The following is a 24,757-nucleotide window of genomic DNA, read 5'->3' on the forward strand; positions in this document are numbered from 1 at the left end:
CTCCCCACTGACGACCTCCGCACCCGGCCCCGCAGCGCCAGCACCTCAAGGGCGCAGGCGCGGGCCGCGCTGCCTACGGTATCTCTCCGCAGGCCCTGCGGCGGCGCTGACCCGGCCGGGGCCCGCTCTTCTCCGCCTCTTCCAGGCGCCGAGCAGGCGGCCGAGTGGACCCTGGGTCAAATGCCTCGGAGGCTGCCCGGGCGGGTGGACCCTCTCCTGAAGCTCCGCCCAACTGCAGCGGGTGGGGACCACCTTGAAATCCGTTTTGACCCGGACAGCGATTCTCAAATTTGTCTGTGGGGGAAGAATTTTTCCACTTGTCTGTGGAGGAGCTTGTTAACAATTCAGATTTTCGGGCCCCACCCCGACACTCAGAAGCACAGGATCTCGCGTGAGTCGGAGATCTGAACTTCAGTAAGCTTTCCGAGGGATTCTGACCCTGGTAGTCCGCCGGTCACATCCGATTTGGGCTTAATTTCCACTAACAAACCTACAGACTCTGGCTCCCAGGGGTTTCTGAGATCCCGGAGCTCTCCCGATGGCCCCGCCTCTCGTCCCCAATTGGCCCTTCGCTCGTCCCGCCCCTGAAGGCAAATCTTTTCTTCTGGTTGGTCAGCGGTGAGTGTGTGGCGAGACCTGACCCAATGGGCGCTAGAGTTCTCGGAACGTGACCGGGAAGTTGGTCCGGAGCAGGCGCCGTTGGTTGTTGACGCCTAACGCGCTCTGAGACTTCCGGCGTGGGAGCCGAGCTTCGAGTCCTGCGTGAGTCCGCTGTAAGGGGGAAAGCGCGGTGCTTAGGTCCTGCCCTGGGGCGGTCCTGGCGGGGGCGGGCCAGGGGGTGGTGCGGCGGCGCCCGCAAACTACTGACGCCGAGGCGCCGGAGCCGGCTGCGCCAGCCCTGGAGCCGGGCTCCTCGGCCGGGATTCGGGACTTCGGGGCCCCCGGCTCTTGTGGACGCCCGCCATCCTTGCGCGGGGCCGGGGGCGCCTTCCTAACTGGGCGCAGCTGGTTTCGGGGCCAAGGCGGTGTGGGGACCTGAAGATGGCGTCGGGTCCGGGCTTCCAGGACCGGGAAGGGCTCCTGATAGTGAAACTGGAGGAGGACTGCGCCTGGAGCCAGGAGCTGCCCCCGACAGACCCAGGACCCAGCCCGGAGGCCTCCCATCAGCGCTTCAGACGGTTCCGCTTCCAAGAGGCCGCTGGGCCCCGGGAAGCCCTCAGTCGGCTCCAGGAGCTTTGCCATGGGTGGCTGCGGCCTGAGATGCGTACCAAGGAGCAGATCCTGGAGGTGTTGGTGCTGGAGCAGTTTCTGACCATCCTGCCCCAGGAGATCCAGAGCAGGGTGCAGGAGCTGCATCCGGAGAGCGGCGAGGAAGCGGTGACTCTGGTGGAGGATATGCAGAAAGAGCTTGGGAGACTGAGGCAACAGGTGAGAGAAAGAGCTGTTTTATTTGCGGTTTGGCCCTGAGGACTGGGACATCGCGTTGGCCCAGTTACCCCTACGAATTTACTTGGTTGCCCTGAGTAGACCTTAGGTGGGCAAGAAGCCTTTTTGTAGTTTAGCGAGGAACTTTCATTCTCCAGATTTTCCCCAAGTGGACAGAGCGAGCAGTGAAGAGTGCCCTGTTTCCACATGGAGGCAGTGTCTCTGCATTAGTGTGAGCACAGGAGTTAGCTCGCTAGGTTCAAATGCTCACTGCTTCGTACTAGCTTTGGGACTTTGGCCAAGTTACTTAATTTCTTTGGGCCTCAGACTTGGTAAAATAAGAATGGTAAAAGATCTCTCTAGGGTGGCTTTGAGCATTAGAGCAGGATGTAGTTTTGATCACACTACTGGTTTACAGTTAGTGCTTAATAGTTGTTAGCTATTGTTATATTACAGTCAGCAGTCTAATCTCTACAAAGCTGGGTGGCAGTTAATAGTGGACTTAAAAAACTGGCACTGAATCTCTGAGGCCACTTGCCCCAGGGCCACCCAAGTTTAACTTACCCAGTAGTCAGGAACAGACGCATCTTGAAAAGGTGGGGGAAAGCGAGAGGGAGTGAGGTGTGTCAGAAGAGCTGTGTGGGGAAGGTGTGCACTGGAAGTGAACTCCCCCTAGCCCTCACACACATTTTCTCAGGTGTACACGGGGTCAGAAAAGTTTTGTTTTAGTGTAAACCATTCTTCTCTCTTGGTGGGTCCAAAGGGATTGCCAGTGGTTCTCCGTTGAAGGCTTGCCCTCAGAATTCTGTACTAATTTCCCTTCCTCTTGGGCCCTGTTATGATGGTGAGTGATGTGGGTTGGTTCCCAGGTGACAAACCATGGGCGGGGAACAGAAGTGCTTTTGGAGGAGCCTTTGCCTCTGGAAACAGCACGAGAGTCACCGAGCTTCAAGCTGGAGCCAATGGAGACTGAGAGAAGCCCTGGCCGCAGGCTGCAGGAGCTGCTAGGCCCCAGCCCCAAAAGGGATCCCCAGACTGTAAAGGAGAGGGGTGAGGAACAGTTCTCTGGGCAAGTGGGAGGGAGGAGGGGCTTTGGGGTTGCCCCTGACACCAGCAGAATGCAGCATGGCTGCCAAGGAGGGGGCATTTCTGACCTGAGGGTTTCCAGATGTGGTGTGAAAGACCTAGAAGTGGTTTGGATTCCTCTTGGAGTGGGTGGAGGGAGGGAGAATCTCTTAGTAAGCCCTTTTGTATGCAGAACGGAGACATTTAGAGCTCAGTCAATGATTGAGGGCTTTAATGCTTGGGCCAGCAGGGAAGACTGCTGGTACTCTGTTGTTTGGAATATCGCTTTATTATTCCTCGGTTGCCTTCTTTTGTTCAGTGTTCATCCTCAGAGCAGAGACTGGGTGTTGGGGAATGGATACTGTGTTGTGACAGTCCTTGGGTTGCCAAGAATTAGGAATGCCGTTCTCATCATAATTTCTGTCACCTTTAGCATTATCTGCTCCCTGGCTTTCTCTCTTTCCTCCCGAAGGAAACATGGAAGACAAGGAGCTGACTGGGCCCCAGGTGATGTGGAAGTTCCCATTGTCTCCCCGAAGTTGCTCTTGTGGGGGTGGGGTCCTTTTACCACTTGGAGAGGATCCTTTCTACCTCACCACATGCATCTCTCCCACCTTCTTTATTTGTCCTCCACACCTCACTTGTAGGCCTCCCCCTTCTTCCCCACGAAATGTGTCCTCAGCACACCTGGGTTTTGCCCCTTTAACCCATGACTCTGCTTGAATTGTTCTTGGTGCTTCAGGGCCTAAAGGTGATCTTGTGCTGTTTCAGTTGCCTGAGAGCTTAGAGGACGTGGCTATGTACATCTCCCAGGAGGAGTGGGGGCATCAGCATCCTAGTAAGAGGGCCCTCTCCCAGGACACGGTGCAGGAGAGTTATGAGAATGTGGACTCACTGGGTAAGGACTTCTTTTCCAGGGATGAAGGCTGAGCCATTTCTGACCAGGGTCCTGTCCCTTAGGTGCTCACCTCCTGGGTATAAGTTCTGAGTTTAGCCAGACGACCTGCCTTTGTCTAAAGTCCCTTGGACTAAGATCACTTAAATATTTGCCAGGTGCCACAGTTGGCACACTTAAGGGCCCCAGCTGCCAGGGCTGAGGGCGGGGAGTCTGAGCCATAATGAACTTCCTAAGGCAGAACAAGTCAGATCCAATGGTGCGCACCTCATCCCCACTTCCCACCCCTCACACACAGATCACAGGATGCTATAGGGCTCTAAGTTCTTGATGCCTTGCAAGTTCAAAATGCTTACTCTTCTGACCTCACTTATGTTTTCTATGCTCCATTAGTATTTCTGGGCTCTTCCCCAGAGGCACAAATTTCAGGAGCACTGGCATCAACATACCAGCTCAGTGGCTGTCCCAGTCCTTAAGAATTCAGGAAGGGGGAAGGCTTTGTGGAAATTTGGAAATGATATATATCTAAAACAGGGTCTAAGTAAGTTATATATAAATTAAGATGCATCTATGTGTTGAACTATTATGCAGAGATTAAAAATGAGGTCTGTGAAATATGACCAAAAACTGATAGATGGATTTAGGTGGAGAGTGTGTGGGTATTGTATAATTCCTTCATTTTTTCTGCATGTATGAAAATTCTCATAATAAAAAGTTGGGGGGAGTCTTAAAAAACAACATAAAACAGGATTGTGTATGTTACCATTATAGCTATATTGATGCACACCTGGTAGAAGAGTCACACTGCACTTTGTTTTCATACATGAGGTTTTCATAAAGAGAAGCACAGCTATCATCTCACTTGCACTAATTTTGCAAGGGGGTCACTGCTGGGTTTGGTTGCCTTCACGGGGGCCTTCTCCAGGTTTTCTGTCACTGTGCTGTGGCTTGGTGCCCTAAGTTGAGCACAGCTGTTTCAGTGAGTGCTAAATAGGAAGAGTTCGGATCACAAGTTCTTGAAACTAAACTTTTTAAAGTCCGTGTTTGCTGGAGTTGGAGTGAGCGTAGCACAGGGTAGCACTTTTGGGTTTTAATCTCAGGGTCCTCTCAGAGTCCCAGGTCCTTTTCTGATTGTCCATCATATTACATTTTCTCCTTCTGGAGTTGCCCAGTCAAACTTAGTTCTATTTGATATGTATCCATAAGAGTCAAGGCTCTTTCACAGTATTAAACTGATTCCTCATGGAACTGACCACCCTGACCATGTTTGTTTGTTTGATTGTTGTTTTAATTACAAAAGTTTTACATTCTCATTGCAAAAAACCCCCCAAGTACTACAAAAGTGTAAAAAGAAAAAGCCACAGTCTCCTTCCTCTAATTTCTTTCTCTAGGGGTAACCAGTGGGAAGAGTTTAGTGTATGTTCCAAGTAATTGCTGTCAGATTTCTGTATCCATTCACTGAAGGCAGAGAACAAGACTATCTTTGTTTGCCCTGCCTGGTAGAGGAAAATGGTGACATAGAAATCCTTTTCTTTCACTGTGAACAGAGTCTCAGGTTCCCAGTCAGGAGGCCCTGAGCACCCAGGTGGAACAAGAAGGAAAGCCCTGGGATCCCAGTGTCCAGACTTGCAAGGAGGGCCTGAGCCGCAGGAGCCCAGCTCCCGGTAAGAAACGCAGTTGAGCAGCCTGCGCAGCTAGCCTCCCGCTGTTGGGAATGAGGCATTTGAGGGTCTTGGTGTAAGGGTAGCCCATCACCACTGCCAGGGAGGTACATTCTTCCAGTGTCTCCACTGCCCACTTCCATCCCAGTGATGGCAGGTGAGGTACCCAGGGTGCAAAGTGTAAGGAGGCATTCACTCCTGGGCTCATTTGCCCACCCTAGTCCCAGTCCTGCTCCATCTCACCCATTCCCAAAGGGCAGAAGCCAGAGGCTCAGTTGGAGAGGGAGTTCGGGGCCCCTACAAGGGAATTCAAGACTGGTTTGAGCTCTGATTCCTGAGTGATGGCCCCACCCCTTATGTGGATCCCTGTCTACCGTGCTTTACCTATATGGGGAAGAAGGAAAACTGAGGTAGAGCCAGCCCTTCTGGACTTCTGACCTACAGGCAGTAGCACACATGGGATTTCCTTTTCTCTGGTGTAGAAATAACATGGGTTTGGTTTCTCTCGATCTTCCAGGGGAAGAGAAATTTGACAATCTGGAAGAAAGTGCTCAGTCCGTTTGCCCTGAGAGCATCCACCCTCGGGCGCTGCTGCCTGGCCAGGCCGGAGGGGAGGTACCCTGGAGTCCTGAGCAGGGAAGGCCTCATGACAGGGCAGAAGAGCATTGGGAGCCTGCCCCAGAGGTTCGGATGGAGCAGTCCTTAGTGGGGGCCACAAGTTGCAGAGAACTGGGGCGGCCAAAGGAACTGCAGCCAAAGAAGCTCCATTTATGTCCCTTGTGTGGCAAAAATTTCTCTAACAACTCGAACCTGATTAGGCACCAGAGGATACATGCAGCAGAAAGACTGTGTATGGGTGTGGGGTGCGCTGAAATCTTTGGCGGGAATCCACACTTTTTGTCACTACACAGAGCACACTTGGGAGAGGAGGCCCATAAGTGCCTCGAGTGTGGAAAAAGCTTCAGTCAGAATACCCACCTGACTCGGCATCGGCGTACCCACACAGGCGAGAAGCCCTATCAATGTAACGAGTGTGGAAAGAGCTTCTCTTGCAACTCCAACCTCCACAGGCACCAGAGAACGCACACAGGTGAAAAGCCCTACAAGTGCCCTGAGTGTGGGGAGATCTTTGCTCACAGTTCCAACCTCCTTAGGCACCAGAGAATTCACACAGGAGAGAGACCTTATAAGTGTTCCGAGTGTGGGAAAAGTTTCTCTCGCAGTTCTCACCTTGTCATTCACGAAAGAACTCACGAGAAAGAGAGGCTGTACCCCTTCTCTGAGTGTGGGGAAGCAGTGAGTGACAGCACCCTCTTTCTTGCCAATCATGGGACCCACAAGGCAGAGAAGAAACTCTTTCAGTGTTTAACTTGTGGGAAAAGCTTCCAGCAGGGCATGCACCTCACCAGACACCAGAGAACACACACAGGAGAGAAACCATATAAATGTACCCTCTGTGGGGAAAACTTCTCTCATAGATCCAACTTAATCAGACACCAGAGAATTCACACGGGAGAGAAACCCTATACCTGTCATGAGTGTGGAGACAGTTTCTCTCACAGCTCCAATCGGATTCGTCATCTGAGAACCCATACAGGAGAGAGACCCTATAAATGTTCCGAATGTGGAGAAAGCTTTTCTCGGAGTTCACGCCTTATGAGTCATCAGAGAACTCACACTGGATAGAAACAATGGGATTTCTTTTGGGCCCAGATAAGGTGGCATATTCAGAGGGGCCTCTTGTTAAGAGCTGGTATTCCTTACCCAGCATGATCTGCATCTTTAGGGTAATTACTCCAAAGAGGAACCAGGGGAGGGTCGTTGTGAGGGAGGTGCAGAGGCAGCAAAGGATTAGCGTAAAACTGAAAAGGAATTCTGTTGGAACTAGTGAGGATGGCAAGTCTTTGAAGTGACCCTCTCAGGGTGGAATCCCCTCTAAAGTTCTTCCAGTCTCAGGGCACACCTACCCCCTCAGCATATTTAGCCAACTTGAGACTTGGGTGCCTTACTGTGTCTAGTATGTATCCCAACAACTTTGGGAATCCACAGACTTCCTGGTATTGCTTCCTCACTTGGGACATTCATCAGGAGCTTTTGGGCTCCTGAGGCCCTTGAGACCAAAGAAGAGGGGCCAGGTCTCCTGGGAGACCAGCTGGAGGCACCGAAAGACTGGTGGTGAGTTGCAGCTCTTCTGAAGGCCTGGCTGAGAAGCCACAAGCAATCCCGGGCAGCCACCACAGTGCCCTCAGTGGCCTGACAGTAGGGCTCATTGGTAGGTCATGCATGTGATTGTCACCTCAAACAAAAAGGAACCAGAGACCTACGGGAAATAGTAAGATGGAATTTGCAGGTCAGCCCAGGAATTGGCAGAGGAAACCGGGGTCTTAATTAGCTTACCCTTTGCAGAGATCAAGTCCTCAGAGGGTTCCATGAAAGATGGGTTCCCTGGGAGACTCTGAAAACGTGGATCCTGGGGAAATTAGGAATCATGCCTTTCCCTGTTGAAAATATGTTTGGATGGTAATAAATATCTTCAGGAAACATGAGTGTGTGACTCATCATTGAGGGCCTTTGACTTGGCCTCCAGTGTTGATCGGTCTTCCACCTGCTTTGGGTAGAGAACCTGGCTTTCTTTGTGGTCTTACTTGGTTGCTAAGGAGGGTTCTGACAAAGGTGACGACAGACAGGCTGAGGGAGGGAGGTGTGGCCCTGGCTGGCTCCAGGCTGGGACTGCTATGTGGTAACAAAGGGTCAAGTCCAGTGGCTGCTTGGGGTGATGTCATAAGGGTGTTCTAGAAGGGTTTTTTTTCCTTTGGTGTACAGCTGTGAACATTGTCTTTTTTTTTTTTAATTTTTAAAAAAATTATTTTTTTTGGCTGCATTGGGTTTTCGTGGCTGTGCACGGGCTTTCTCTAGTTGAAGCGAGCAGGGACTGCTCTTCATTGCAGTGCACTGGCTTCTCACTGCAGTGGCTTCTCTTGTTGCAGAGCATGGGCTCTAGGCGCGCAGGCTTCAGTAGCTGTGGCACGCAGGCTCTAGAGCGCAGTCTCTGGTTGTGGCACATGGGCTCAGTTGCTCTGCGGCACGTGGGATCTTCTGGACCAGGGCTCGAACCCGTGTCCCCTGCATTGGCAACCGATTTCTTAACCACTGAGCCACCAGGGAAGCCCTGAACATTCTTTTGATTGTTTAGAATGTTTACTTTCTTGCAAAGTAGGTAAAGGAAGATCTGGCTCGTCAAAGACAAGTTATTTTGGCCGAGCAAATGGTTCCCAGGAAAAGATGGTTCTGATATAACTGCGTTATTGCCCATTAGTGGAGGGAGATACAGGAGAGGGCAAAATTATTAGGGGACAGCATTACATTTCAGAATGGGGAATCAGGAATAGGAATTCTAGGAGTGTGTTTCTATGGAAAAGAGGTAGAATACCAGGGAGAATTCTAGGAGTAGGAAATTCTGATGCTAGGAAAACATCTCAGGATTTGGCCCTGGAGGAAAATATCTAACTAGCTGTTCTTTGGGAGAAAAAGATGAAACATTCCACTGGCAACAGGCTATTAAATATAGCACTTTTAAGTAAAGGAAATAACCCTGCGTGCCCCCCACCCTTGGTTATATCTGTTTCTCATTTCTGTACCATTCTCTTACCCTCAAGAGGGCAGTGGTATTGCGGGTCTTGGGGGTCAGGGAAGGGAGATGAGGATTTGAAAGAGATTAATGTGGAATGGACAGTGGTAGGAGCAGGACAGGGCTGCTGTGGCTGCCAATACCATGAAGTGGGTGGGTGGTGTAAAGTTGATGTTAGTAAGCATTCTGGTTAAGATGGCAACTTATGTGGACTGTAAACCTCATGAGAATAGAAAGCACCCCTCCCCTTCAGATCCTTATCCCTCATCCCCCATAATACTATCCATACAGATCTTAGGATGTGGTCTAACTGGCATTGCTCCTACTTGGAGTACTACAGTTTGAGCCAGAGCAAGAGGACCCCCAGGTGTTCACTCCTGGCACTAAGAAGGCTTTCCAATCGTAGACTTCACCCAGTCCCCAGTCTAACTCCCCTTCTAACAAACTTAACATGCAGAGCTCTTCTTGGCCTTGTTTTCATGAGGTGATGTCACAAAATATTGCATGTAAAACACTTAGCACAGAGCCTGGCACATAGAAAATACTCATCTATTTGTGCCACCTGGGGTAGATAAAACTGGCAAATTGCCTTTTTTTTTTTTTTTTTTTTTTTTTTTTTTGCGGTACGCGGGCCTCTCACTGTTGTGGCCTTTCCCGTTGCAGAACACAGGCTCCTGACGCGCAGGCTCAGCGGCCATGGCTCACGGCCCCAGCTGCTCCGCAGCATGTGGGGTCTTCCCGGACCGGGGCACGAACCCGTGTCCCCTGCATTGGCAGGCGGACTCTCAACCACTGCGCCACCGGGGAAGCCCGCCTTTTTTGTTTTGTTTTTTTTGTTTTATACTGCAGGTTCTTACTAGTCATCAATTTTATACACATCAGCGTATACATGTCAATCCCAATTGCCCAATTCAGCACACCACCATGCCTTTCTTCTTAAGTACCTGGTAGTAAAAGCAATGTAAGACCACGCTGGGGAATTTCCTGGTGGTCCAGTGGTTAGGACTCGGCGCTTTCACTGGCAAGTTGGCCTGGGTTCAGTCCTTGGTTGGGGAACTAAGATCCCACAAGCCATGTGGCACAGCCAAAAAAAAAAAAAAACCACGCTGGCAGGAATTCTGGGGAGCAGTCTACTATTGACAGTCAGGATTGATGACTTCATCGTTATAGTCATATTTCAGAAAGCGGGTCAGAGGCCCTTACTAAAGGGTCCCATGAAGGCAGTGCAAGGCAGGGCCTAGTATATATACTTTTACACTACACACATATGTTTTACATTATTATTTTTACCCCACTAGTCCTCTTGAAAAAGAAACCAGAACAGATTCCAACAGGCTTTTTCGTCAAAGGGAGACTAATGCTGGGGGCAATAAAGACCACTGCCCCTTCAGTCCAAATGGGTACAAAGGAGAACTGGGAGATGTGGACTGACCCTGAGCAATAGCCACACACCCTTGTAGCAAAGGTAGCACATGAGACCAGCAGAAAGGCTCCTAGGTGGAAAATCAGTAAGCAGAGAATCTGTAAGCAGAAGCCTGGCAGAGGCAGACTAAAAGCAGCAGGCCCGACATCAATGGGGACAAAGCCCCTTAACGCCAGAGACCAGAGGAAGTGTTAAAACAGTACCAAGTTGTTTAGTTTTTTTCCGGGGAAAGCTATCAGAAATAACTTTTAAGAATTTTTACTGCAGTAATGAAAGAACTTACAGGTCTCAATAACGCAGTTAGGAGGCAGAAGTAATGGTCTAGGTGAATTCAACAATGACAAAATGGTTAATGAAAAATGGCACAGCCCCCGCCCCATTTCTGACAAACCTTCCAGTTAATGTCCTCAATTCATCACTGAGACACCTTGAATGTCCCAGAAGCTTCTGTTAAGAAATCAAAACTGGTGACTCACCAGGATCCAAAGCTGCTTCAGGGAGATAGTGAGATTTCTTCAGGCAGAAAGGATGGGAAAAGAAAATACTAAGAAGTTTCTGAAATCCTAGGGTGTGTTTTGGACATACCGAGGAATTGTGTTTGCCTCTCCATCCCCACTTTCCCTCTAGGCAGGAAAACGTTCTAAATCCTGGGTGTGGTTCCCCACTCAGAGGGTGAAGCTGCTCTTGAGGGGATTTCTCGTCCTCTTGGCAGGGGGTCCAGGTTAAGTTTGGGAATCCTGCCCCAGCCACTGGTACAAGAGCGAGGTGCCTGGGTTTCTCCGAGCAGCTTTCATCTTCAGGAATGATTTCCAGAACCCAAAACTTCAGTCCTTTCTCAGGCTTGGGTAAAGCCAACGAGTCTGCGCGTCCCTCAGCTTAGCTTCCGGCGGCATCTGGGACAGGGCGCCGCGCCCGTAGAACCGCCCGCGTGCCCCACCGGCTGGTCCCATGGAGGACGGCTCCCAAGCCGGCCCGGGAGGAGCAACGGCTAGGGGGTGGTGGCGCTCGGCAGCCACCTCGCCCCGGCCGCACGCACCCGCAGCGTCTCCCTTCAAGGTCGCCCTCCGCCCGCAGTCCCGGAGAACGTACGCTCGCACCGCACGCGGGGGCCCGCGGGCACGCGCTCCACGGCTGCGCCGGGGCGCGCCCCCTCCTCAGGCCCACCCTCCGCGCAGGCCCCGCCCCTCCCCGGCTAGACCTGGCCTTGCGCCGCCTGCGGGCTGCGACTCCGGCGGTTGGGCCGGGCGGCGCGGCGAAGGGTTTCCCTCTCCTTCCACCCAGGAGGTTACGAGCGGTTACCAGCGGCGCGACAATACTCCCCGAAACTTCCCTGGTTGCAGGTGCGCGCGCTAACCCGGGGCCGACAGCGGGGCCGGGCGTCTGGGCCCGCCCTAGTGTTCCCTCAGGCGGCGAGCACAGAGCTGGGCGGGGGTGGGCAAGTGGGAAGTGGCGTCTCACGGTCGGGGAAGGGCGGGCCTAGAAGCCCACGAAAGCTCCTAAGCACGCGAGGCACCTATTCAATTCTGTGTTAGCTCTGTCTGGCTACAGGGCGGGGAACGGATGGGAGAGGACGAGAAAGAGCGGGAGACTAAGGAGACAGGTGCAGAGAGTGATGCCGCCTGGACCAGGAAACGAGCAGTGAGGAGGGAGAAGTGGACACGAGGTGAGACCTTCAGGACGTAGAGCCGACAGGACTTTACGTGGGTCCAGCCCGAAGTCTAAAATCTTAGGATGACTTCCAATGGCACTGAAAATCTGGCCCTTATTTGTCTTTGCTCCTCTTCTCTGCTAGCGGGCCGTACAGCACCCATCCAGGGATCTTGCCGCTTCCGAGGGGAGATGCACTCTCACACCGAACAGCCTGTGCAGACGCTCCCCTTTGCCCGGACTGCCCTTCTCCCTCTTTCCCCCCACACTGTAAAGGCCAGCTCAGAAGTCACACTTGCCCGGCTCAGATATGTCCCCTACCACCCAAGCACTCGCAAAGCCCTCTCTGTACTCAGCTCTCACACATCCAACGGTGGTTTGTTCCTATTCCTTTTCTTTGTAATTCTAAACGCCCAACACCACACTCTGTGCCTAGCAACGTGAAATGTGCAAAATCAATGAATACTTTTTTTTTTTTTTTTGCTGTGCCACGAAGCTTGCGGAATATCAGTTCCCCAACCAGGGATTGAACCCCGAACCGGCAGTGAAAACCTGGAATCCTAACCACTGGGCCACCAGGGAACTCCCTCGATGAATACTTTTGAAAAGGGTGTGACTGCCAGTCATTTATTCTGGGACTTCATGACCATTGGGGGAAAAACATGTTTAATGCATTGAAGTAGAGTGCTGTCCCGTATGATCATATGACATTCCCCCTCAACTTCTTCCACAATCCGTTCTACGCTAGGCTTGCTCCACAAATGCTTTTTTTTTTAAACATCTTTATTGGAGTGTAATTGCTTCCCAATGGTGTTAATTTCTGCTTTATAACAAAGTGAATCAGCTATACATACACATATATCCCCATATCTCCTCCCTTTTATGTCTCCCTCACACCCTCCCTATCCCACCCCTCTAGGTGGTCACAAAGCACTGAGCTGATCTCCCTGTGCTATGCAGCTGCTTCCCACTAGCTATCTATTTTACATTTGGTAGTGTATGTATGTCAGTTACTCTCTCACTTCATCCCAGCTTACCCTTCCCCCTCCCTGTGTCCTCAAGTCCATCCTCTAAGTCTGTGTCTCTATTCCTGTCCTGCCCCTAGGTTCTTCAGAACTTTTTTTTTTTTTTAAGATTCCATATATATGTGTTAGCATATGGTATTGTTTTTCTCTTTCTGACTTAACTTCACTCTGTATGACAGCGTCTAGGTCCATCCACCTCACTACAAATAACTCAATTTGTATGGCTGAGTAATATTCCATTGTATATATGTGCCACATCTTCTTTTTTTTTTTTTTTTTTTTGCGGTACGCGGGCCTCTCACTGTTGTGGCCTCTCCCGTTGTGGAGCACAGGCTCTGGACGCACAGGCTCAGCAGCCATGGCTCACGGGCCCAGCCACTCCGCAGCATGTGGGATCTTCCCGGACCGGGACACGAACCCGTGTCCCCTGCATCAGCAGGGGGACTCAACCACTGTGCCACCAGGGAAGTCCCCACATCTTCTTTATCCATTCATCTGTTGATGGACACTTAGGTTGCTTCCATTTCCTGGCTATTGTAAATAGAGCTGCAATGAACATTGTGGTACATGACTCTTTTTGAATTATGGTTTTCTCAGGGTATATGCCCAGTAGTGGGATTGCTGGGTCGTATGGTAGTTCTATTTGTAGTTTTTTAAGGAATCTCCATACTGTTCTCCATAGTGGCCGTATCAATTTACATTCCCACCAACAGTGCAAAAGGGTTGCCTTTTCTCCACACCCTCTCCAGCATTTATTGTTTGTAGATTTTTTGATGATGGCCATTCTGACCAGTGTGAGGTGATACCTCATTGTAGTTCACAAATGCTAATTTTATAAGTAACAAAAATGCTAAGACAATAAGATATAAAATTGTATTTACAATGTAACTTACCTATTTTTTAAAATACATGAAATATACCAAAGTGTTAAGGGAGCCTATCATCAGTTGACAGAATTTGGGTGCTTTTTATCTTTCTTATAAATCTTTTTTATAATCAGCATATGTCACTTCCACAATAAGAAGAAAACAAACACTAAACAGGTGGTAACTCATTTACAAGAGCAGAGTATGTCATACCATTAAATTGAAAACCAAGTCTGTCCTTATCTTCTTAAATAACTAGTCAGCATACATATAGCTTCTTTGTTATATGCTGTGAATACATTTAGACTTTAATGCTTTCCCCACATCCATTTCACCTTAGATAATCTGGGACAATAGTTCCTCATTATTCAAGTTCTTGTCTAAAATAGAAAAAAATATAGATTAATGAACATATTTATACATCAAAAGCCCCAAATTTATTACTTTCAAATCGTGTATTTTATAAACAGTATAAATGGGCATTGCTGTGCAAAGTGAGGTCAGTTGATAAAAACAATGACAGTTCACAACAAGTCTAATTCATGTATCATTACATAACTGCAGAAATCTTTAAACACAATATCTACTTACTACAACCAGAAGTTGAAGGCATATTGAAGGAATCCTTAATATTATGAGGCCTACATTTCAAAAAGCTACCAATTCTAGAATGGATTCTACTCTGGAACTGCTTCTTGATTATTTCTTGTTGCATCTCTTTCAGTGTAAAATGGAACCTTTGAAACTCAGGTGTTGCATCAACAAAGTCAAGAAGGTAGTCCAAACTCTTTCTTACAGCAGATAACTTAAATTCAGCAGTCTGCTCCTCAGCTCCCGCTTTTTGAACAACTTCCTTTGTAATTCCACCTTTTGTTTTCGGGGGGCTGCCCTTTTCTTCATCCCCATTTAACCACACCCTATCGTTATCCAGCTTGGTTTCCAACTCCCCACATTTCTCAAGAATTTCTCTATAATCTCCATCTTCTAAGCCTTGAAGATCATATTCAGGTTCCTTTTTGTAAAAAAGATTTTCCCATGCATTTGCTATGGTTATTTGTTTTACTTCATCCCAACTCTTTGCCCAGTTAAAAATTGCACTTTTTATGTTGTAGATTTTAATCTTGGAAACTCCTTTTTCTCCTTTATCTTGCTCATCATCACTTTCTTCATAAATTACAAGACTCTCCTCAAGTTGCTTCCACCTGTAAAGTCGTTTGCAGCTCAAGATCACACCCTGATTCATTGGTTGAATCAAGGTTGAAGTGTCATGGGGAAAGAACATGCATTTTATTCGACCATCCTCACTGGTTAGTGATTCAGTGGAAGGGTGAACTGGAGAATTGTCCAGAAGTAACAAGGCCCTGACATCCTCCTCATGGAATCTTAGAACATTAACTTGAAAGTGCTTGACTTCAGGAACAAAGTTTTGAAAAAACCATTCTGAAAACGATTCTCTGGTGAACCAAACATCTTTACTAGGTTTGTATATCACAGGTAATGTACATGTGTCCTCTTTTACACTTCTGGGCAGCTTTGATTTTCCAATTATAATTGACTTTAACTTATGAGTACCATCCGCATTTGCACATAAAAGAGCAGACAATTGTTCTTTGTTTATTTTCCTCCCTGGCAGGCAGATATCTTTTCTGCTTGCCTGAGTATTTTCTGGCATTGACTTCCAAAAGAGGTCAGTCTCATCCCCACTGTACAGCTGAGCAAGACACAGTTTCTCCTCTTTGATAAGCATGGACAGTTTTTGTCGAAACGGCTCAACATTTTCTGAAGCTGAACGTAGGACTTGTTCCCCACATACTTTTCGGTTCCCAATTGCATGCCTATTTCGAAATCTAAAAAGCCAACCAGTGCTAGCTTTGAAGTCTGTTCGCCCAAAACACTGTGCAAATCTCTCGGCAGCAGCCTGAAGCTCCACACCTCTCACAGGGGTACCAGCTGAGCGTTTCTGTTGGTACCACATGTAGACTGCATCATCCACGTCACCATATTTGGCTCCTGTTGTTCTCTTTCTCTTCTCAGCCCCTACTAATGGCATGTCCTGCTTCAGTACAAAGTCCAAAATCAATTTCTTGTTCTTTTTAATGTCATAAAATGTTGATTTACTGATTCCAAATTCATCCATTACACTTTTAAGAGATCGTCCCGCTTCAATCCTACTTAGAACCTTCATTTTCTCCTCCAAATTCAGTGTTGTATATTTCCCTCTCTTATTCATACTGAATTTGGTTTCAGGCAATCAACAGGGGTAAAAAGGAAAAAGCATTACTGAATTGGAAAAAAAAAAATTAAAAACGAAACAACTCCCCATTCCCCCAACTAGCACAACGCCCCCCCAGAAGGCATAGGAATTTATACTGAAGGGTAATGGGCTAAAAAGGATAAGGGCTCATGATTGAAATGCTAGTCTAGAGGTAAAGGTCTGAACTCAGAAAGTTGCCACTGCAAGGTCCGGTCTAGTTGTTGCTCCTGCAAGACATGGATGGTCAGTCTTCAGAACCCCCCTTCTGAACGCTTTTTCTTCTCTCCCTTGACAGATGCAGCAGCACCAGTCAGGAATAACAGGAATACCTGCATACTCTCCCTAACTGATTACAGGAAAAGACACAAAAGGAAGAGAGGAGGTGAGATGTGCTCATAAGAGGGACAGAGTCAGGTAAGATAAATCTCAATAAAAAGTGGTGCTTCACAAAGGAGTGTGAAAGCCTTAAAGGCAAGGACAGAATAATATTGTGTAACAAAGATGCAGTGTGGCTTCTCCTCTTCCAAAACAAGCTGATTTTACCTCACTGCCAGAAAGGAAAATGGTGCTCATATTGCTCTGCATGTAGTGTTCGCTGGGCAGCAGTCCATCCACCTGGATAAATACTCCAAGCTACCCTGACAGTGGGATGTCTAGAGAGTTGGAATTCGGGAACAGTTGTATCTTTCAGTGAAGAAAAAAGTTAGTAGGTTCTGTTGTCCATATGAATGAAATCCAACTTTTACTGCATTCAATACAGCATTCTCAAAGACTAAGCTTTAACTTGAGTGCTTCTTATGTTTACCAAGGTAATCTGTAAGTATATAAATAATGTATTTGTTACTGGCACTTTTCCACTCTCAGATCTTCTTCCTTGTGTACATCTGGTGTATTCTCAAGTGTTATTTTCCACTGAATTGTTCCATATTTGGGATATAATCAAGTTTCAGAATCATGGCAATTCTTAGAGATGAGTCCAAAAGTTTTATAAAAATTTTACAGTAGTTAAAAAAGTATTAAAAAGATCTGTCCTTGTGATTCTTTTCCTAAATTTACACTTAGTGTTAAGTAACATACTTTTTATATTTGAGACTTTACCTGATTTCTCTTCATTACAGATTTTAGTTAATTTGACCTAAGACTCAATTTTTCCATTGCTTGAAGAAATTTTAAAGGTTTCTCTATTGGTGATTCTGATCACTTGTTTCCCATAAGTCCTTCTGTTGGCAAACTCTTCTATAGCTCTGCACCCTCAAATATTCCTTTCAAGTCTTCCTGGTGCCACCCAGTGCCATTCCATGTCTGTAGAAATGTCCTACTCTAGATTAATTTCATGGTTCTTATTCCAGATACACAACCTCATGGGAAGTAACAAAAACTGCCACTTTTATCCATTCCAGGTGCTATGAAGAAAGAAAAGTATGTCAGAGAAATGAAAAAAATGGTATTTCAGTTATTTTTCCTCTCCTTTAGGGCAGAGCCTGACTGACGTTCATTCATTTCTCAACTACACAGAATTCTCAAAAGCCTCTCACCTAGAAACCCAGAAGTGTCCAGACCATTAGTTTTCCTCCAACATTTGTTGCAAAAAATGTCAACTGCTTTACAGAGTACTAAGAGGATCATGAAAGTACGATAGTTAATAGGGTATGGAGCCAGTGACAGGCTAGGATCAAGCAACCTTCTAAAAGAGGCAGCTCTAACTAAGGCAATTACTATTATAAATGTAAAAAGGAAAAAGAAAGTGTTTGTTAGCCAGTAGCAACACCATTAAAGCAGCCAGTCACCCAGCAAAACCATTCAGCCCACTATGGCAGTTGTGTGGTATCTCAAAATAAACTGCATGTGTTTGCTTTCATTGCTTTCCAGCTGGACATTCATTATTTCTCAAACTGTGCCCAGGCAGGGAAAGGTGAAATCAAAAGGAAAGACTTGGGGGACTTCTGTGGGCTCCACAGCAAGGGTAAGGAACTATGGCATCAAACTTTAAATGATGACAATCATCAGTGACCCTAATTCACAATTCACCATTTTGTGCCTTGTTTCCTCTTCTTCCTTTCATAGGGTCTCTTTTCCCACTTTCTTCTCCCCTTGTTCACTAACCAGCTCCCTACCTATGTTATGAATCAGGCCTGCCAATTCAGGGGCACCGCTGGCAGAACTCCATTTATTCAGTTCAAGTTCCAATTATATGCTCAGCCTTGGTCCAGATGATGAGGATCTCAATGCTAAGAGCTTTACTGCCCACTGGTTCTGACTGGAAGCAGTAGTTACTTTTTTTTTAATCACATATAATTCTTTATTCCTGCATAGTCTAATTTTATTTTTATTTATTTTTAACATCTTTATTGGAATATAATTGCTTTACAATGGTGTTTCTGCTTTATAACAAAGTGAATCAGCTATACATATATCCCCATATCTCCCGCCTCTTGTGTCTCCCTCCCACCCTCCCTATCCCACCCCTCTAGGTGATCACAAAGCACCAAGCTGATCTCCCTTCTCCCTGAGCTATGCGCTGCTTCCCAGTAGCTATCTATTTTACATTTTGTAGTTTATATAAGTCCATGCCACTCTCTCACTTCATCCTAGCTTACCCTTCCCCCTCCCCGTGTCCTCAAGTCCATTCTCTACGTCTTTATTACTGTCCTGTCCGTAGGTTCTTCAGAACCACTGCTTTTTTTTTTTTTAGATTCCATATATATGTGTTAGCATACAGTATTTATTTTTCTCTTTCTGACTTACTTCACTCTGTATGACAGACTCTAGGTCCATCCACCTCACTACAAATAAATCAATTTCGTTCCTTTTTATGGCTGAGTAATATTCCATCATATATATGTGCCACATCTTTATCCATTCATCTGTCGATGGACACTTAGGTTGTGGAAGCGGTAGTTACTTTTGAAGAAACTAAGTCCCAACCTGAGATTCTAAGAAAATGAACCTGCTTTGAAATATATTCAAGCAACTTAGGCAGATGCTTTTTTTTTTTTTTTGTCTGTGCTGCGCAGCTTGTAGGATCTTAGTTCCCTGGCGGACAGAACCAGTGCCCCCTGAAGTGGAAGCACAGAGCCCTAATCACTGGACCGCCAGGGAATTCCTGTCAGATGCTTATTATTATTATTACCTCTGCTTAATCCTTTTCTCCCCCTCAAAAAGGATCAAGATCTATGCCTCAGAGGAGTGTAACACCAGTCTACCTAAAAGCAAAAATAGCATAATGACCTTGTAATGGTCTTCCATTTTTGTTCCCACCTTAAACTCAGCTCCAGATGAACTGCCCTGGAAAGAAGCTCCCTCAAAAACCCTCAAATGATGCTCTTTATTTACTTTATTAAATGCAATCTCTTCACTTCTATTCCAAGCGCTCCACAGTAGATCCACAAGAACTTATTTTCTAACTCTCTTTCTCTAAATGTACCCGAATTACATTTAGTAAAAAAAAGTACTACAGATTTTCTCACATGCTCATCTCTGAAGCTTTCAAGGCTTTGCTCTTACCTTACCCTCTGCCTGGAATGTGGCCTCATTCCCTGCTGTGGGCAAATCCCTCAAGGATTTTTATAATTTTCCCTAACGCCCAAATCGACTTTCATTTCCTTGTAATTCCCACGGCGTTCAGCTTATGTCTTACCCTTTCCTACCTTGTGTTGCTGATATTTGTGAAATTGCCTCAGTCCTTTTGCCAGATCCCTTGAATCAAAGGCTCTGTCCTATCGACTCTATAACACTGGCTACACATAGTAGACTTAATAAATAATCCCTTGACTAGTATAGGCTGACACTATGAAAACACTGACAACTGGAAGCCAACAACCGAAATACTCAGATTCTTATAAATATGATTCAGTAAATATTTATGGAATGCCTACCTTACCCAGGCAACTCTACCAGACACTATAGGACAAGATGAAAAGAAGGTTCCCATGCTCCAGGGAGCACGCTGTGGTGGAAAAAGCAGAAGACAGGACAAAGGGGCCCTAAATTCCACTGGAGGACCTGCCACTGGTGAATTATGTGACCTCGATCAAGTCACTCCTTATCTCTCAATTCTCTGTCAAGGAGATCTATAAAAGGAACCTATTTCACAAGTAAAAACCTACCTCACAAGAAAAAACAGAATCGTGTGTGCACGCACGGCCCAGAAATGAGTACACACCCCTCAGGGGCCGTCGATCCTGACCGGGACAAAACGGCCTCGTACTGTAGGAGGCTGCGACAGGGCCCTGGCCGGCAGGTCGGGCACGGCCGGCTGAGCCGCGGTAAGGTCGGGGGCCCCGCGCACGGAAGGGAACGGTGACCCTCAGGGCGGGGCCTGGGTCACCAGGCTCCGCCGGCAGCCTGAACACGACACAGGAACGACCTGGACGCACGCGCCCCACAGAGCTGGGACGCGAGACGGCGACACAAGGGCGCCAAGCCGCGCGCAGGGCCCTCTAGGCTGGGCGGGCCTGGGGACTCGGTGGCCTTAACTCTTTCTTGCCGCCAGGGCTGAACCCGGGAGGAGGCCGGTCACCCAGGTCGGCCTGGAGCGGCGGCGCTCACGGACCCGGCCGGGGCTGAGCGGGTCCTCCCCGGAAGTGCGTCACTTCTGCCTCGGGTTGGAGCGCGGGTAGCTAGCAGCGCAGGGAGGATTTCAGGTCGGGTAGGGGGGCCAGGTGGGTCTAAATAGTGCCCGGCCTGCGCTCCCAAACCCCGGGGCCTCGGGGTCCCGCCCCTGAGTGGCGCGTGGCGTGGAGCTGTCCTCCTTAGAGCGGTGGCCGGGCCGGCGGCAACTTGTGGTAGAGCCCCGGGAAGAGGGAGCGGCCTTCACGAAGCCAAGCCGTCCGAGGTAACCTAGAAGCGGCTTCCGCTTCGGCGCCGGCCCCGGAGCCTCCAAGAGACTGCGGCCGCTGCTTGGAGCTGCTGCACAGCGGCCGGTGGTGTTTCCGAGCCGGGCGACAGGACTGTCTGGGGCGAGGCCAGCCGTCAGGCTCGTGAGGCCGCTTTCTCCAACGTTTGTGCGGGTGGCGCCCGGGGCCGCGCGGCGGGAGCCCGCTCGGACACTGTCCGCAGGTACAGTGCTCACGGGCGCGCCCGGGCGGTCGTGTTCACTTTCCCGCCTCCGCCGGCGTTTCCTTTACTGGCTGATGTTACTGCGGGAGAAACGGGCGGTCCAGCCTCAGAGAGATCAGCTTCCTCTGATGCAAAAGCCTGGGAAGTGTCCCCAGCACCTCAGAGCCGTCGGGAGCCGGCCGTTTGTGAACACCGTGGCTTCCTGGGCAGAATTTCGGTGCCCTTTCTGCTGGATCACCTCAGGGAAAGTGAGGCTCACGAGGCACTCCTCCTCAGCCTCGCTTAGAGGTCTAAATGAGCCCTGGAGAAATGTAGCAGCTGAATGTAATCATGACCAACTAACATGCTGTCCTTTTTCTTCCAATTGACATTTGGATAAACATTTTGTGAACAAGGATCAGCTGTAATTTTTCCTAGGTCAAGTAACGAGAAATTAAAAATACAGGTATAGGACTTACCTCGTGGCGCAGTGGTTGGGAATCAGCCTGCCAATGCAGGGGACACAGTTCTAGCCCTCGTTCAGAAGGATCCCACGTGTGGCGGAGCAGCTAAGCCCATGGGCCACAAATGCTGAGCCTGCGCTCTGGGGCCAGCGAGCCACAACTGCTGAACCCGCGAGCCACAGCTACTGAAGCCGGAGCGCCTAGAGCCTATGCTCCTCATTGCGGCGTGGCCCCAGTCGTTGCAACTAGAGAAAGCCCGCGCGCAGCAGCGAAGACCCAACACAGCCATACATACATACATACATACATAAGTGAATTTGGAAAGGAAAGGAAAAATACACAGGTATACATCTTCTGCATGGTGCTCTTTATATGTCTTGCAAAGAAATGCCAAGACAAATGTAGAGCAACTAGTTATTTAATTGGGGGTTGCTTTTGAGAAGAATAAGGCTCCATTTTTCTGATTTACTTTTCTTCTACTCTGGTCTCATTGTTTCAGCTCTCCTGCCAGTTTTCATACAATGGAAAGGAGCACCTCAAATGTTCCAGGAAGTGAAGGCTTCCATTTTCCCAAAAGGATAAAGGTCATAGAAGTTGTACCCTCTTACTGAAGACAGACTAGGACGATATGTTGAAATTTAAGAGAAACTCAGAATATTCTCCTGATCTTTCCTTTACACGGAGAGGATGGCATAGGAAGTGCATCAGTTAAGTCTTTGGATAATCCCCAAACTCCTTGGAGCCAGTGGGTACTAGTTTTTTCACCCACCAACTTTTCCTGATTTTTTTTTTTTAAAGGCAAAGTGATTTATTGGCATTTGTCTTTAATAAGCTGTGCTGTATTCAGCTGAATAATAGAAAGAAAATGAGAGAAACAAGGGCCTGGCAGTTGATTTGGGTTTTTTTGGCAGTTGATTTTTAAAGTTCATGTTTCTCTCATAATAAGTAACAAGTAGTAAAGATCATGTGACTTTCTTACTGACATGCACTTTTTTCTGCCCTCAATGCCTTAGGAAGAAGATCCTTTTATTGATTTTGTACCAGACCAGACTGGGCCTCAGTTTTCAGAGGTAGTGCTGGAGGTGTGTCCAATACAGGAGCAGAATTGTTCCTCGAGAAGAATGATGACCATAGATCTGAAGGTGGCTGAGTACTTGAACCCTCAGATCAGGACTCTGTGGGAGACCAAGGGACCTGTGACAGGGAGCTCCAGTCAGCATAAGAAATATGCCCCCCAAACGGACAGTCCCAGTCCTGAGAGGTCTCACCAGCACTTCCGGAGCTTCCTCTATCATGAAGCAGCTGGACCCCGGGAGGCTGTTGACCAGCTTCTGGAATTATGCCGTCAGTGGTTGAGGCCAGAGATTCATTCAAAAGAGCAGATCTTGGAACTTGTGGTGCTAGAGCAGTTCCTGTCCATTCTGCCCAGGGACACCCAGACTTGCATAAAGAAGCACCATCTACAGAGCATTGAGGAGGCTGTGGTCCTGGTAGAACACTTGCAGAGGGAATCTGGTCAAACGAGGAATGGGGTGAGAAGAAAGATTCCTGTTGTATACAGTGAAATAGGGTGATGGTGGATGTATTGGGGCAATTAATTGAGAAATAAAGTGAAATAGGTAACTTCTGTTGTCCCTTTAGGACATGTAAAGCAGAATGTGAAAGCACAGATCCACAGCCATAGTCAGTGCATAGGATTCAGAGATCCTGAGAGAGGCTTCCCTGGCCTTAGGGAGAGTTGCTTTTTGCCCTCTTTGGAGCCAGGGTGTGTTGAGGGTAATGAGCCTAGTCTGGCTTGGCGAAGGAGATGAGCCTCAAGTTCTTAGAAACAAACAAAAGGCAATAAGGAGTTGGAGAGGAAGGGACAGATCCAGAAAAGGAGGAATTCCTAGAGACCAAAGAAGAGTGAAGATAGGAAAGAAGGAGAAACCAAACAACTAGAGGAAGACTGCCCAGGAAGAGAAAAAGTAGAAAGAAAACAGGGAAAGAAAGATTTGGAAATCCCAACAGAGTAACTGAGAGAAGAAAGAGCGTGAGGGATAGTGTCCTCTGTACCGTAGACAAGGGCCTCCACTGCCTTCCCTCAGTGGTTGTTCCTTGGCTGTGCTGTGAGCGGGGATCCAGGGCATGCCCTTGGGCAGGTGGCAGCATACCAGCTAGCTTCACAGGCCTACTGAGAATACCGGGAGGGCACACGTTTTGTGTCAAAATTACTTGAGGATAGGTTGGAGCCCTGACCCTCTTTTTTTTTAATTTACTTTTGGCAGCATCGGGTCTTCGTTGCTGTGTGTGGGCTTTCTCTAGTTGTGGTGAGCGGGAGCTAGTCTTAATTGCAGTGCGCGGGCTTCTCATTGCGGTGGCGTCTGTTGTTGCGGAGCACGGGCTTTAGGTGCGCGGGCTTCAGTAGTTGTGGCTCTTGGGCTCTAGAGCCCAGGCTCAGTAGTTGTGGTGCACAGGCTTTGTTGCTGTCTGGCATGTAGGATCTTCCTGGACCAGGGCTCAAATCCATGTCCCCTGCATTGGCAGGCGGATTCTTAACCACTGCGCCATCAGGGAAGCTCAGAGCCCTGGCTCTTTCCTCCCACATTTTTCTCCGTTTCATCCCAATCCTCTGTGAGACTCTTCCCTGGTGGCCATGTGGAAAATCTGGTTGACAGGACAACTTTTAAATTCAATTCCTTTATCTTTTGAGAGAGAAGACAGAAAACCACTAAGGCAAGAATCTAAGTTGGGAGAGAAAGTCTGTCAAGGCAGCATGAGAACAGGTGGCCTGTGCAGCCCTGTTAGTGGTCTGAGCTGGGCTGGATGCAGAGGGTGGGGGCTGCTGTCTTGGAGGGCTGGCAGTAACCACACCCTTTTTCCTCTTCTGCCAATATTCTTATATTTTGTGTATAGTTCTTGTGGAAAACTGGTGGTCTCGTATCTCTTTTAAGTCTTTGTGACATTTCCTTTAGTGTCTCCTTCTTCCCACAGTTTGCACTCTGCTTTTTCCTCCCTCTCCCACCAACTCCCAAACGAAGAGTAAGTTCCATGGTAACAAGGATGGGCATTATTTCTAGGTTGCAGACCATGAGCTGGGAAAGGAGGCAGTGCTCTTGGGAGAGACAGCAGAGGTCCCAGGCTTCAAGCTGAAGCCAGCAGAGGCCCAGCAAGTGGGCATGTCCCAGGATGAAGAATTTTGGAATACACACCAGAGTCTACAAGAGCTGCTGATCAGGAATACCCACAAAGAAACTGAGCCCGTATGTGAGAGGGGTAAGGAGCTTCATGTTACTTTCCTTCTCTTGGGAGCTGCGATAGTAATTTAAGCCAGAACACGTGAGCACTTTCCGGTTGCCCTGCCCTGTGGATCTACTAATGCAGCCAC

At 48.2% G+C, this 24,757-nt stretch overlaps 3 protein-coding genes and 1 long non-coding RNA gene across 9 annotated transcripts in view; 3 read left to right on the forward strand and 1 right to left on the reverse strand.

The window, feature by feature from the left end:
• The first annotated feature begins 726 nt into the window (after positions 1-726).
• Positions 727-7,587, forward strand: ZNF263 (zinc finger protein 263). Of its 3 annotated transcripts, none has more exons than XM_060124240.1 (6): positions 727-1,428; positions 2,295-2,475; positions 2,924-2,997; positions 3,262-3,388; positions 4,933-5,049; positions 5,564-7,587. In XM_060124240.1, exons 1-6 carry the CDS (start codon positions 1,042-1,044, stop codon positions 6,730-6,732), a joined length of 2,055 nt encoding a protein of 684 aa, XP_059980223.1. In that variant the 5' UTR covers positions 727-1,041; the 3' UTR covers positions 6,733-7,587. The 3 variants fall into 3 exon arrangements, with proteins under 3 accessions (XP_059980223.1, XP_059980224.1, XP_059980225.1); XM_060124241.1 differs by having other exon boundaries at positions 2,963-2,997; XM_060124242.1 differs by lacking the exons at positions 2,295-2,475; positions 2,924-2,997 and having other exon boundaries at positions 728-1,428.
• Positions 7,588-12,235: 4,648 nt separating this feature from the next.
• LOC132505939 (uncharacterized) lies at positions 12,236-17,747 on the forward strand. Of its 2 annotated transcripts, XR_009535632.1 has the most exons (3): positions 12,236-12,354; positions 14,816-15,114; positions 16,185-17,747. It is a non-coding gene; the product is annotated as an uncharacterized LOC132505939 (long non-coding RNA). The 2 variants fall into 2 exon arrangements; XR_009535631.1 differs by lacking the exon at positions 12,236-12,354 and having other exon boundaries at positions 14,677-15,114.
• On the reverse strand, positions 13,649-20,288 carry TIGD7 (tigger transposable element derived 7). 3 transcript variants are annotated; one of them, XM_060124253.1, is made up of 2 exons: positions 20,052-20,288; positions 13,649-15,866 (listed from the first exon to the last, which is right to left on the reverse strand). In XM_060124253.1, the coding sequence occupies exon 2, from the start codon at positions 15,863-15,865 to the stop codon at positions 14,219-14,221; it is 1,647 nt and encodes a 548-aa protein (XP_059980236.1). In that variant the 5' UTR covers position 15,866; positions 20,052-20,288; the 3' UTR covers positions 13,649-14,218. The 3 variants fall into 3 exon arrangements, 2 of the variants coding, with proteins under 2 accessions (XP_059980236.1, XP_059980235.1); XM_060124252.1 differs by having other exon boundaries at positions 19,996-20,288; XR_009535627.1 differs by lacking the exon at positions 13,649-15,866 and adding an exon at positions 17,026-17,292 and having other exon boundaries at positions 19,996-20,288.
• A 1,619-nt stretch (positions 20,289-21,907) lies between these two features.
• The window catches only part of LOC132505925 (zinc finger protein 75D-like), a 31,289-nt gene continuing 28,439 nt past the window's right edge, over positions 21,908-24,757 (forward strand). The window contains exons 1-3 of the mRNA XM_060124239.1: positions 21,908-21,974; positions 22,404-22,922; positions 24,450-24,645. Of these exons, the coding sequence (XP_059980222.1) occupies positions 21,912-21,974; positions 22,404-22,922; positions 24,450-24,645 (778 nt within the window). The 5' untranslated portion in view covers positions 21,908-21,911. The remainder of the gene's footprint in view (positions 21,975-22,403; positions 22,923-24,449; positions 24,646-24,757) is intronic.

This window comes from Lagenorhynchus albirostris, chromosome 15, assembly GCF_949774975.1.
Source record: "Lagenorhynchus albirostris chromosome 15, mLagAlb1.1, whole genome shotgun sequence".
Taxonomy (NCBI): domain Eukaryota; kingdom Metazoa; phylum Chordata; class Mammalia; order Artiodactyla; family Delphinidae; genus Lagenorhynchus; species Lagenorhynchus albirostris.